Below are 14,230 nucleotides of genomic sequence, written 5' to 3'. Positions count from 1 at the left end.
AGGCAAACGCCCTACCTCTGTACTATTTCTTGGGCCCCTATCTTATTTTTTAATATCCCATAAGTAAGTGCTATCATTCTGTGTTTATCTCCCTCCAACTCATTTTGCTCAGCATATACTCTTCATATCCATTCATGTATAAGCAAATTTTATGACTTTATTTTTCCTACCAGCTACACAGTATTGCATTGTGTAGATATACCAGTTTCTTTATCTACTCATCTGTTGTTGGGCACCTGGATTGTTTCCAGATTCTGGCTATAGGGAATAGTGCTGTGATGAACATAGTGCAGAGGGCTTTTCTGCATTGTATAATTCTGTTTTTGTGTTCTTAGAGTATATCTCTAGGAATGATACTATTACTGGATCATATGGAAGCACAATTTTTATATGTTTGAGGAATATTCATATTGTTTCTCAAAAAGGCTGGACTAGTCTACATTCCCACCAGCAGTAAATGAAAGTCCCTTTCTCCCAGCATCCACACTTGCACTGGTTATTCTTATTCTTTGTGATGTGAGATGTGGTTTTTCCTTGTTTGAGATGATATCTTTTTTTTTTTTTTTTTTTTTTGGTTTTTGGGCCACACCCTGTGACGCTCAGGGGTTACTCCTGGCTATGCGCTCAGAAGTTGCTCCTGGCTTCTTGGGGGACCATATGGGACGCCGGGGGATCGAACCGCGGTCCGTCCTAGGCTAGCGCAGGCAAGGCAGGCACCTTACCTCCAGCGCCACCGCCCGGTCCCTGAGATGATATCTTATAGTTTTTATTTGCATCTTCCTGATGATTAATGATGTGGAACATTTTTTGTTTCTTTGTTTTGTTTTTGGGTCACACCTGTGGTGCTCAAGGGTTACTCCTGGCTCTGAGCTCAGAAATCTTTCCTGCAGGCTCAAGGGACCACATGGGATGACAGGATTTGAACCAGAGTCCATCCTGTGTCGACCACATGCAAGGCAAACACCCTACTGCTGTGCTCTCTCTGTGGTGCCATGATGTGAAACACTTTTTTATGTGCCTTTTGGTTATCTGTATTTCTTCTTTGAGGAAATGGCTATTAAATTCTCCTTTTTGGGATGAGGTTAGATATTTTTTTTCTTGATAGTAACTAGCCCTTTTATTTTTGTTTCATTTTGTTTTGGGTTTATGTGTGTGTTTTATTTTGGGGTGTGTGTGAGTGTGTGTGTGTGGTTTTTGGGCCACACCCTGTGACACTCAGGGCTTACTCTGGCTATGCGCTCAGATATTGCTGTGTGTGTGTGTTTCCTGGGTCAGTCGCTTGTAAGGCAAATGCCCTACCACTGTGCCAGGCTCTGGCTATGCGCTCAGATATTGCTGTGTGTGTGTGTGTGTGTGTGTGTGTGTGTGTGTGTGTGTGTGTGTGTGTGTGTGTGTGTGTGTTCCTGGGTCAGTCACTTGTAAGGCAAACGCTCTACCACTGTGCTGTGGCCCCAGTAAATAACCTCTGATCTGATGGGTATTGGGAGACTGCTTTCTCTCATTCTGTGGATAGTCTTTATAACCTAGTTATCATTTCCTTTGAGCTGCAGAAGCTACACTGTTTAATGTAGTCCAATTTCAGTTCTAATATCCAGAGCCTTAATACATTTTGATTTGACTATTGTGCACTGTGTTAAATAGAGGTCTGAGTTCACTTTTTGGCATGTAGCTGACTAGTTTTCCCAATACTACTTGTTAAAGAGACTTTCCTTGCTCTGTATTTCTTTCCCCTTTATCAAATAATATATTGTATACATGGGGATCAGTCTTAGAATATTCAAGTCTAATCCATTGATCTGAGGGTTTGCTTTTATTCTAGAACCATGCTTTAATTAAAACCATGTTTTGTTTTGTTTCTTTTTTTGTTTTTGGGTCACACCTGGCAGCACTCAGGGGTTCCTCCTGGCTCTACGCTCAGAAATCGCTCCTGGCAGACTAGGGGGACCATATGGAATGCCGGGATTCGAACCACTGTCCTTCAGCATCTAAGGCAAATGCCCTACTGCTGTGCTATCTCTCCAGCCCCTAAAACCATGTTTTAATTTCTACTGCTTTATAGTACAATTTGAAATTGGAGAAATTGATGCCTCCCTTCTATTTCCCAAGGATTGCTTTAGTTCAGGGGTCTCAAACTCGCGTCCCGCCGTTTGCGGCTCTCCATAGAACATTTTATGACCCTGCTCTAGAGGAACCTTTTTTGTTTTGTTTTAGTTGTTTGGGTCACACCCCAATGTTCAAGGCTTAATACTGACTTTGCACTCAAGGATCACCCCGACTTTGCCTCCTGCGGCCCCCAGGTAAATTGAGTTTGAGACCCCTGCTTTAGCTATTCATGGACATTTACTTTTCCAAATGAATTTCTGTAGTGTTTGATCCACTTCTTTGAAAAAATGCCATGTATATTCTTAGATTGCATTTCTTTCAAATTCAGATACGTTAGAATCTGATAAGGGGGCAAGGAACAATGAGAGAAATACACATCAGATATAGAGAAACACTAGGGCATCAGAGAATATAGGGGTTAAGGCACTTGTACCCCATTATCCTAATTTTATCCATAATCACACATGATTTACTGACCACTACCATGGGTCACTCCTGAATTAATCAGCTACTCACTCCTGGGTGACTAAGCACATTCTTATCAAGAAATTTTGTGGAGCCGGAGCGGTGGCGCTAGAAGTAATGCATCTGCCTTGCAAGTGCTAGCCTAGGATGGACCACGGTTGGATCCTCTAGCATCCCACATGGTCCCCCCAAGCCAGGAGTGATTTCTGAGCACATAGCCTGGAGTAACCCCTGAGTGTTAATGGCTGTGGCCCAAAAACAAACAAACAAAAAGATCGAACCCTTACTTGCTATAATCTCTTGCTCTGATCCAGTAAAAATAATATGTTCTGGGCCGGAGAGATAGCATGGAGGTAGGGTGTTTGCCTTACATGCAGGACGGTGTTTCGAATCCTGGCATCCCATATAGTTCCTCGAGCCTGCCAGGAGTGAATTCTGAGTGTAGAGCCTGGAGTAACCCCTGAACATTGCCAGGTGTGACTTAAAAACCAAAAGTAGGGCCCAGAGAGATAGCACAGCGGCGTTTGCCTTGCAAGCAGCCGATCCAGGACCAAAGGTGGTTGGTTCAAATCTCAGTGTCCCATATGGTCCCCTGTGCCTGCCAGGAGCTATTTCTGAGCAGACAGCCAGAGTAACCCCTGAGCACCGCCGGGTGTGGCCCAAAAACCGAAAAAAAAAAAAAAATAAAAACCAAAAGTAAAAACAATAAATAAATAAACAAATAAATAAATAAAAGATTTTGTTTTGGGATTTCACCCAGAAGCTCTCAGTAGTTGCTCTTAGCTCTGTGCTCAGAAATCACTCTAGGGGCTGGAATGATAGCACAGCAGTAGGGCATTTTCCTTGCACATGGCTGACCCAGGACAGACCCTTGTTCAATCCTCGGGATCCCATATGGTTCCTGTGGCCTGCCAGGAGCAGTTTCTGAGTGCATAGCCAAGAAGTAACCCTTCAGCACCACTGGGTGTGGCCCAAAAACCAAAAACCAAAAAAAAAAAAAAAAAAAAAAAAATCTGGCAGGATGCGGGGTATTGAACCCGGGTTGGCTGCATGCAAGGCAGACACCCTGCCCACAGTGCTATCACTCTGGCCTGGGGGGGGGGTGTTGTTGGTTTTTTTGTCTTTTGTTTTTGTTTGTTTGTTTGTTTTTGGGTAAAACCATCTTTTATTCAGTCTCAGGAGCAGTAAGTGAAAATAAAAAAAGTCAGATCTAAAGACCCAAACCAAAATTAATGACTATAGAATCAAGAGACCCAAACTATAATAAACTATACACAGAATGGACTGGTTACACTAGCAGTCCAAGGGGCTAAGAGTGGAAGTATGGCATGCATGCTGGGAACTATGGTAGAGGGAGGTCAACACTGGTGGTGGGAATGGCCCTAATTCAGTATCACTATGTGCCTGAAATACATCTGTGAAAGACTTGTAATTCACATTGTGGTCTCAATAAGAATTAAAAAAAAACAACACCTGCTTTATTTAAAGATACTGAGGAAGGGGAAGAAGATAAAAGAGCAATATAACAAACTCAGAGAGAGCATGGGCTTCTCCAAAGATGGAGAGAGCCCACAGCGCGTATAATTAGAACACCTCTCAAGGGGCCAGAGAAGTGGCGCTAGAGGTAAGGTGTCTACCTTGCAAGCGCTAGCATAGGACTGACCATGGTTCCATCCCTCAGCGTTCCATATGGTCCCCCCAAGCCAGGAGCGATTTCTGAGCACAAAGCCAGGAGTAACCCCTGAGTGTCAAATGGGTGTGGCCCAAAAACCAAAACAAAACAAAACAAAAAAAAAAAAAACAGCACCTCAAGAAGGAAGATGAGAGAAACTGTATGCAGGCAACCTGTCGATGGGCTCAAAGAAGCACATATTGCCCCCAAGAAAATTCTTTTTTAAGGATTTGAATTCTAGATGCTCATCTAGTAGTAAATGTGGAAGGAAGGGTATGCAACAAGTGGCCTTTGATATGTACTTTAGCTACTCTACCATTTCATTTGGTTGCTAGGTTGGTGTTGAGGATTTTTTTTGGGGGGTGGGTGGGTTTTGGTGTCACACCCAGCAGTGCTCAGGGATTACTCCTGGCTTCACGCTCAGAAATCACTCCTGGCAGGCTCGGGGGACCATATGGGACGCTGGGGTTCGAACCGACGACCTTCTGCATGAAAGGCAAACGCCTTACCTCCATGCTGTCTCTCCGGCCCCCTGTGTGTGTTGAGGAATTTTAAGAAATCTTTCTGACCTCTCAATCGCTGTCTCTTTTCCTTCTCCCCCAACCCCTTTTATTAGGAATTAGAAGCAGCTCTTCACAGAGATGATGTAGAGTTTATCAGCGACCTGATTGCCTGTCTACTTCAGGGCTGCTATCAACGAAGGGATATCACGTGAGTAATTCTGATCTTACCAGTTCTTTTTCTGCAAAACGAAATCACCAGTCATTATGATTGACCAATCATTCTACAAACCCAAACTGATCATTATTAATTACTTTAACAGTGTAGGATCGGTATTTTCAAATAGGTTCCCAGCCCTTGATTTGTCTTCTTTTGTTAAGTTTAATTTTTATTACGATCCCTGTGTAGTGCATTCACACGGATCTTTATCTTGGATCCACCAACAAACATTCGAAGTGTAGAATTCAGTTTCTTTCTGAATAACCACTGAGCATCACTGGGTGTGTCCCAAAAAAAAGCCCAAAACAAAACAACGTAAAGGCTATTACTACCAACCCATTAGAGCATTCCAGAAGACTCTAGGTATTAGAATTATTCACTTTAGGAAATAGATGCCGAAAAGACAAGATAGGAAAGACCTGATTGTATTTGGCACTTCTAATACTATCCATCTGATAACTAACAACTTTTCTTTTTTACTTTCTTAAATTATTTTTGAGAGAAGGACAGAGAGATAGATAGTAAAGTGTATAGATGGCTGATCTACCATGAGCATGGCTGACCTGGATTTGAGCCCTGATGTCTTGTGATCCCTCAAGCTCACCAGGAATAAGCCCAGAACACTGTTGGATGTGGTCCAAAAACCAAAAAAGAAAGTTTTGGTGTTAGTACATCTGTCTAAATTGAGGCCAACCCCGGTTCAGCACCTGGTTTCCCAAAACACAGAATCAGAACTAGCTCCCAAGGACACTCTCCCTCAGAAATGAAATCATTTTTTTTTTAATTATTATTTTGGCATTGAATTCAGCAGTGCTTGGGAATCAAAACACAATGCCTTAACATGCAAAGCACATGATATGTCTGGTCTCTAAACAGCTATTTTTTGTTTCGTTTTGGTTTTTGGGTCACACGCGCTAGCACTCGGGGGACCGTATGGGAAGCCAGGATTCGAACCACCATCTTTCTGCATACAAGGCAAATGCCCTACCTCCATGCTATCTCTCTGGCCCTTCTAAACAGCTATTTTAACTTGTGTTTCATAGAATTTTATTCTTTTTGTTTTCTGATCCCTGAATTTCATTCTTTATATCTTGCCTGAAGTACATCTATTTGCAAGTTATGTATTTGAATTTCCTGTTTCTTCTATTGAATGTTTTTTGAGTATGAGGCAAAAGGCATGTCCATCAATAATTTTGAGGCAGGAGAGCCCACCAATTTTTGTTATATAAAATAAATTTACTTTTTTTGATGTAAAAATGAAGTAACATGGGGCCGGGCGGTGGCGCTAAAGGTAAGGTGCCTGCCTTGCCTGCGCTAGCCTTGGACGGACCGCGGTTCAATCCCCCGGTGTCCCATATGGTCCCCCAAGCCAGGAGCAACTTCTTTTTTTTTTTTTTTTTTTTTTTTTGGTTTTTGGGCCACACCCGGTGACGCTCAGGGGTTACTCCTGGCTATGCGCTCAGAAGTCGCTCCTGGCTTGGGGGACCATATGGGACGCCGGGGGATCGAACCGCGGTCCGTCCTAGGTTAGCGCAGGCAAGGCAGGCACCTTACCTCCAGCGCCACCGCCCGGCCCCATGAAGCAGAATTCTCTCTCTCTCTGTTTTTTTTTTTTGGTTTTGGGGCCACACCCTTTGATGCTCAGGGGTTACTCCTGGCTATGCGCTCAGAAATCGCCCCTGGCTTGGGGGGACCATATGGGACGCCGGGGGATCGAACTGTGGTCCGTCCTACGCTAGCGCTTGCAAGGCAGACACCTTACCTCTAGAGCCACCTTCCCAGCCCCCAGGAGCAACTTCTAAGCGCATAGCCAGGAGTAACCCCTGAGCGCTACTGGGTGTGGCCCAAAAACCAAAAAAAAAAAAAAAATGAAGTAATATGTCTGTGAAATACTAGCAATAGTGTCTAAGATTCATGACTAGAATTTGAATAATTGTTTCATTTTATTTGAATTTTAATAGAAATGAACTCTAATTCTTCTGTTTAAAAGTGGTCTTTTATGGGGCCCGGAGAGATAGCACAGCGGCGTTTGCCTTGCAAGCAGCTGATTCAGGACCAAAGGTGGTTGGTTCGAATCCTGATGTCCCATATGGTTCCCCGTGCCTGCCAGGAGCTATTTCTGAGCAGACAGCCAGGAGTAACCCCTGAGCATTGCCGGGTGTGACCCAAAAACCAAAAAAAAAAAATAGTGGTCTTTTATAAAAGGTTTCATCATAAGTTCAGAGCGATGGTACATTAAGTAAGCCATTTATTTTTCATATGAACGACCATAGTATTCACATAGGATCCCCCCATCCCTTCCAGGTATGGCCCAAAAACCAAACAAATAAGTAAAATTGGTCTTACTACTATTCATTCTTCTGGAAAATTATTACATATACTTGCTATATTCTATAAGGATTCCCACCCTTTGATAAGAATCATATAAATCTATGAATATGAGTAATTTGGGAAAAGCCAATATCCTTACAATTGTGACATTACTTTCTGTTGTTTGGGATCACAACAAGCAGAACTCTATAGAGGCCATGAAAGATACAAATTGAACTTTCCTTTCCTTGTAGCTACCCTAGATTCTTTTGAAACTTATAATATCTCTATGGATCTTGATTTTTTTTTTTTTTTTTTTTTGTGGTTTTTGTGGTTTTTGGGTCACACCCGGCAGTGCTCAGGGGTAATTCCTGGCTCCAGGCTCAGAAATTGCTCCTAGCAGGCACGGGGGACCATAAGGACACTGGGATTTGAACCGATGACCTCCTGCATGAAAGGCAAACACCTTACCTCCATGTTATCTCTCTGGCCCGGGATCTTGATTTTTTTTTTAAGTTATTTCTTTTGATTTTCTTTTTTTTTTTTTTTTTTTTTTTTTTGGGCCACACCCTGTGACGCTCAGGGGTTACTCCTGGCTATGCGCTCAGAAGTTGCTCCTGGCTTCTTGGGGGACCATATGGGACCATATGGGACGCCGGGGGATCGAACCGCGGTCCGCCCTAGGCTAGCGCAGGTAAGGCAGGCACCTTACCTCCAGCGCCACCGCCCGGCCCCTTCTTTTGATTTTCTAAAGTTAGTAACACCATTCAGCATTTGTTGTCTTGTCTGTTTTGTGTTGTATTTTAGCTGCTTTGGAACAAATTTGTTTTAAAGACTATTGGACCAATTTTAGTACAGCATTTATTCAGGAACTTACCTTCCACGGGGTCAGGTTAAGTATAATCACAAAACAAAGGCATATTTATTATGTAAAAGTTTTCGTGGAGTTGGGATGGGGTTTCTTTCTACTGAGGATCTTTTCCTATGCTATAGCCAAGTTATACCCACTAGAAGTGTGTAAGAGAAGTCAACTTCTTGCCAGCATTGACCCGGAGATACTATCAGTTACATGGGTCCTTTTGCCTCCTTATGGTCCTCTAATATGGCCTTTATTTAGTTATTGTACTCGTTTCCATCCCTTTTTCTTCCTTCAGTTGTTGTCTAAAAGGTTAAAGAATACTAAAACTATAAGAAATCTTTTCTTTGTTCTTTGTTTTGATTGTGGTGTGAGTCAGGTTGTATTTGTGTCTGTGTATGGATATATATACAGTTTTGAACTCAGGGCCTCAGGCAAGTGCAAGGCAAATTCTCTAAAGGGAACTTGATCATGACTCCAGAAAATGTCCTTTTCCTTCCATTTTTGTGCATTGAGACTATTGTGCAGGGGTGGCCAACAAGTTAAACACAAAGAGCCAAAATTTTAAACTGTGAGAGTCAGAGAGCCACACCACGCAGTGACCTGCCAAAACAGACAAACACTCACACAATAGCATCTAATTTTAACAATCTATTAAACACATATTGCATTTTGCCATTTTGTAGTGAGGGTAAAAATCCTGCAGTGATGGTGATGGTGTGCTGCGTCCTCCACACTAAGAACTAACGGCAAGATGTGACCCAACATGTGACACACGGGTTGTTTTTCTCAGTTGTTTCCGAGTCATGGGAGCCGGGATTAAGCAGCCTGAGGGGGGACTACACACTCGGAGATCTCTCCTCAGAGGTCCCTCCTCAGAAGCAGCAGAACAAAATCCAAACTTGGCAAGGAGCCACAGTATACAAAATGATGATAAGAAGCATTCATTTTGACTGGGAGCCACATGCGGCTCGAGAGCCTCATGTTCGCCATCCCTGCTATTGTGAAAGGATTACTTTATAGATTTATTTTACTCTGGGGCCGGCGAGGTGGCACTAGAGGTAAGGTGTCTGCCTTGCAACCGCTAGCCAAGGAAAGATTGCGACCGCGTTCGATCCCCGGCGTCTCATGGTCCCCCCAAGCCAGGGGCAATTTCTGAGCACTTAGCCAGGAGTAACCCCTGAGCATCAAACGGGCGTGGCCCGAAAAAAAAAAAAGATTTATTTTACTTTACTTTCAGGCCCATGTTTAGAAACAATATTTTTGTTGTTGGTTGGTTCTTTTATTTATTGTTATTTCAGTTTTTTATAGTTTTGTTTTGGGGACACACCTGTCAGTCCCAAGGCTTACTCCTTGCTCTGTGCTCAAGCATCAGTTTTGGCACTGCACAGGGTACCATATGAGATACCAGAGACCAAACCTAGGTTGACCTTACTGCTGTACTATCATTCTGCCTAGAATCAAATACAGCTGTGTAAAAATACTAACTGCCTAATGTATTCCAAATATAATTTTCATAATAATTGTGTTTATTTTTGTTTTTGCTTAAGTAATTACAAAAATGATGTCTTTTTTCAAGGGTGGTTTATTTTGGGGGTGGTCGTTGCCTAGCAATAAATACTTAGGGTTTACTCCTTACTCTTGGTGGTGCTAAGGGATGCCAAGGATCAAAACTTGGATTGGCTGTGTTCAAAACAGTGATTTTTTTGCCCTGAATTTAAGTTAACTTCCATTTTCACTTCCCAAATGCTTAATTTACAGTTTGGGTTCTTTCACATTTTGGAGTCATACAATCTTGCAGGGTGCTGGATGCAGGGAGAATCGTTGATCTGGGCCAATGTAGGCCAGTATGAAGAAATTTTTGTCTGCCAGGAGGCAGTCTTACATGATAAAAATTCATGGGGCTGGAGAGATAGTATGCCTTTCATGCAGAAGGTCATCGGTTCAAATCCCAGCATCCCATATGGTCCCCCGTGCCTGCCAGGAGCAATTTCTGAGCATGGAGCCAGGAGTAACCCCTGAGCATTGCGGGGTGTGACCCAAAAAAAAAAAATTCATGGGAGCCTGACAGGTTCCACTTCAATGAGGGAAGGGGATTGTACAAGGATGTGAATACCAGGGAACTGTCATCATGGGATCTCTTACCTGCTACCCATGATTTTATTATATTAAATTCTTACTCCAAAACAAAATAGTAAGGCAATATTTTTACTGTTTGATTTGATTGGCGCCACACCCAGTGGTGCCCAAGAGTTACTCTTGGTTCAGCACTCAGAAATCACCTCTCACATTGTGGAAGGTGGATATTGGCTGCATACAAGGCAAGCACTTGTCTCTCTGGCCCAGGTATTGGTAAGATACATGCTTATATTGGGGATGGGGTGGTGGTGCAAGCATTAAGGCATCTGCCTTGCTCGTACTAGACTAGCATGGACAGTGGTTCAATCCTCCGGTGTCCCGTATGATCCCCTCAAGCCAGGAGTGATTTCTGAGTTGCATGGCCAGGAATAAACCAGGTGTGGCCTAAATCCTCCCCCCCAAAATATATGCTTATATTTAGTGTCTTACAGTTAATAAATTTTGTATGAATTTTGATACTTGTAAGATTCTGATTTGGGGCCGGAGTGGTGGCACAAGTAGTAGGGCATCTGCCTTGCATGCGTTAACCTAGGACAGACTGCAGTTCGATCCCCTGTTGCCCCATATGGTCCCCTGAGTCAGTTGCAATTTCTGAGACATAGCCAGGAGTAACCCCTGAGTGTTACAGGTGTAACCCAAAAAACAAAATAAATAAATAAATAAATAAAACACTGATTTGTATTAGTGTTTAATAATAGTTTCAGGCATACAATGTTTCACTTTCACAAACACTACCAGTGGGAGTATTCCTCCACTTGCCCTTTTTAAATGCATTTTTCAAGAACTAATTATTTTTGAATAATAAGTGATATTACTGGATCCTATGTTTTGATTTGTCCCTTTTCGGATGAAAATGGTTATCACCAACTTGTTCCCATATTTACTGTTTGTTCATGTTAAATTATAGAAAAAGTACATGATTAATTTGGGAGGCATGAGCCATAGTATAGCAGGTAGAGCTCCTACTTTGCATGCGGTCTACTTAGGATTGATCTCGAGCACCACTGGATATAGCCCAAAACAAAAAGATTTAAGTTATTTTTCATGTCAGTGTAGGAACTTTTCTCCTTCCTCGCCTTCCTCCCTTCCTCTCTACTTTCCTTCTTTCCTCCTTCTCTCCCTCTTTATCTTCATCCTCCTTTCCCTCTCCCTCCTTATTTTGCTCAGGGATCACTGCTGGTGTGTTCAGTGTGTGGGAGATCAAACTTGGATCTACCATATGCAAATCATACATCTTGTCGGCTTATTATTTTATTTCTCAACCCTTATTTCGAGATATTTAATTACCACATCATCTTGCCTTAATCAAAATTGAATGACAAAGAATTCAAAGAACAAGAGTTTGATACTTCATCTACAAAATTTATAGGATCTGAATTTTAGGTTTATAAATCAAGACACTTTTTTTTTTTTTTTTGGTTTTTGGGCCACACCCTGTGACGCTCAGGGGTTACTCCTGGCTATGCGCTCAGAAGTTGCTCCTGGCTTCTTGGGGGACCATATGGGACGCCGGGGGATCGAACCGCGGTCCGTCCTAGGCTAGCGCAGGCAAGGCAGGCACCTTACCTCCAGCGCCACCGCCCGGCCCCAAATCAAGACACTTTTTTCCTCCCCCAACCCCTCAACTCAAGACTTTTGATCATTTTTCTTTTAATATAAGGTAGATGCATTTGGGGCTGGAGAAAATAGTATAGTGGGTAAAGTGCTTGCCTTGCACACAGCTGAACAGGGTTCGATTCCTCAGCATCTTATGTGATTCCTGAGTCCAGAGCCAGTAGTAATCCTTGAATACCATCAGGTATGGCCCCAAACAATGACATTCATTTAGTTATATCAACTATTCTGAATTTTGATTTTTTTTTTTTTTTTTTTTTTTTTTTTTTTTTTTTTTGGTTCACGTCTCTTTAATGAGATCAAAGGCTCCTGTGTATGTGCTGAGGGGCTGAGTTCAGAGTTTCCCCCAAACACTGTCCCCTAGCCATCAAGGTGCCAGCACTTTGGGGCAGAATATGGGAGGGCAGGGAGAGGCAGAGAACCCAAGGTGCAGGGTCCAGAATGCCATTCTCCCAGTGCTCACAGAATGTTGTCATCACCAGTTGCCAGCCCCACAGGGGAAACCTGGGGTGTAGGGTCTAGGGGCAGCACACAAGGAGACTGGGTCCCCATGTTGGGTGGGCTGGCATGAGCCGCCTTGAGCGGCTCCCCCTCACTAGAGTCAGGGCAAGGACAGAGTTCGATGCCTGAGTCACCAGTCAGGCGGCGGGAGCGGCAAGACCGGGGTGTGGGGACCAGGCTCCTGCAGACCCCTGGCTCATCCTCCTGATGGGGGGCAGCATGATGAGAGGAGACACCTTCAGAATTGGGTCCCTCACAGTGAGCAGGGCAGCCAGATGCGGAGGAGCGGCAGGTGCAGTCGCAGGCAGTAGTCAAGGGAAAGCCGGGGGCTGCGGTGTAAGGAGGTGGCGGCGTGCCTGGTCGGTGAACCACATCTTCATAGGCTGGGGGTTTGAAGGCGCTGAGGAGGCCTGGAAAGGGGGGAGCAGGGTTGGTTGAAGGCAACTGGGGGTCTCTCTCATCAAGGAACAGAAAAAAATGTGTTTTGGCATGTCTGGAAAGGGTACGTTTAAGGGCGACTTCAGGTACTGGAGAGCCCGCTGGTTGTGAGCCCAAAGCTCCAAATCACTCACGAAGGTCAAGCAGTGAACTGGCAGGGGCTGAGCCAGCACCATGGCACGCCCCGTGGTAGGCCAACAAGTTGATCTCCCGCTGCCGCTGCTGTTGCTGCAGTCGGAGTTTGGCTCTGCGATGACGGAAGGCGCAACAACAGCTAAAGAGGATGAGCACAGTCCAGAGGAGCCAGAACCACCACAGCTCATAGTAGTAGGTGCAGCAGCCGCTCTCCCCGCAGCAGTGGCCACTCTCACAGAGGTAGGGCTGGTTATTTATTCCTGGGCACACTTCACGAAGCTGCTGTTGCAGCACTCGGAGTGCCCCCCAGGCCTCTTCGCTGCCGTTCCCGCCGCCGGCCCGCGCCATGCCTCCACCTACAGTCCCCGGAGGGCCGCGGCCTCCGCCACCGCCAGCCGCCCCGCCCCTGCCACCTCCGCCGCCACCGCCACCGGCCCTGCCCGGCCCATCTTCGCTGCCGCCATCCCTGAATTTTGATTTTTAATGGGCCCCATAGTTTCCTCTTTCAAAATATCTGATCAAAATTATATTGTCCCCTCTAACTCATTCATGTGTTCTTATTTCATTGAACAGGTGTTTCTGCTTTCTCTTCACACCTTCTGACTTTGTAGGCCACACAGATACCAGAGACTTGTATTTTAAAAAGATTCAAAAATAGCTTCTCTCTTGTTTTACTTTTCATTTTGGGGCCACACCAGATGGTGCCCTGGGAGTCATTCTTGGCTCTGCTTGGAACCACATGGGATGCCACAGATTTAACTCAAGTCAGTGGCTGGAGGGCTGCTGTGCAGGCAGGCGGGAGGGCGGGCTGGGGAGGGGTTCTGAAAGAGCTGCCTATGGAGAAGGGGGGTGGAGGGGAGGGAGGGAGGAGGGAGGCTACAGAGGCGGAGACGTGCGCGCCCCAGACTTTCTAGGATTTCTAGAATACATCTTCCTTTTATTTATTGGCTGAGGGGAGCACACCCAACAGTGCTCAGGGATTCCTAGCTCTTCCTTTAGGGATCACTCTTGTTGGGCCTTGGGAACCATGAGGTGCTAGAGATTGACTCTTGCTGCATACAAGGGTTGGTGATCATGTTCTTCAGATTCTTATTTGTGCCCCATAGAGCAGTATGTTTCTGTTTATTCTTACTGTAAAGACACTGCTCTAAATGTAATTTCAGGAACTTCCATATCATCCGTTTAACCATACTATAATATAAATTACTCTCATTCATTTGTCAAGGATGAAGAATTTTAGACACACAAGAAAATATATAACGTTCCCAAAAGTCCAC

The 14,230-nt window shown here is 44.4% G+C and overlaps 2 protein-coding genes across 2 annotated transcripts in view; one reads left to right on the top strand and one right to left on the bottom strand.

Annotated features, from left to right (window-relative positions):
* LOC126022667 (cat eye syndrome critical region protein 2) overlaps window positions 1–14,230 on the top strand; it is a 137,235-nt gene that overhangs the window by 66,049 nt on the left and 56,956 nt on the right. The window contains exon 2 of the mRNA XM_049783641.1: window positions 4,857–4,951. Coding sequence (XP_049639598.1) covers window positions 4,857–4,951 — 95 coding nt within the window. The remainder of the gene's footprint in view (window positions 1–4,856; window positions 4,952–14,230) is intronic.
* Window positions 12,125–13,365, bottom strand: LOC126022611 (WW domain-binding protein 1-like). Its single transcript, XM_049783583.1, has 2 exons — window positions 12,953–13,365; window positions 12,125–12,790 (listed from the first exon to the last, which is right to left on the bottom strand). Exons 1-2 carry the CDS (start codon window positions 13,299–13,301, stop codon window positions 12,339–12,341), a joined length of 801 nt encoding a protein of 266 aa, XP_049639540.1. The 5' UTR covers window positions 13,302–13,365; the 3' UTR covers window positions 12,125–12,338.

This window comes from Suncus etruscus, chromosome 11, assembly GCF_024139225.1.
Source record: "Suncus etruscus isolate mSunEtr1 chromosome 11, mSunEtr1.pri.cur, whole genome shotgun sequence".
Classification (NCBI taxonomy): domain Eukaryota; kingdom Metazoa; phylum Chordata; class Mammalia; order Eulipotyphla; family Soricidae; genus Suncus; species Suncus etruscus.
Note: the sequence above shows the minus strand (reverse complement) of the source record. Positions and strands in the feature narration are given on the sequence as shown.

Excerpts from the sequence above, each read along its gene's own strand:
- LOC126022611 (XM_049783583.1), bottom strand. The coding sequence starts at position 13,301 with ATGGCGCGGGCCGGCGGCGGGAACGGCAGCGAAGAGGCCTGGGGGGCA. Across the intron at positions 12,791-12,952 it reads CAGTTCACTGCTTGACCTTC|GCCTCCTCAGCGCCTTCAAA; the intron begins GTGAGTGATTTG and ends CCCCCTTTCCAG.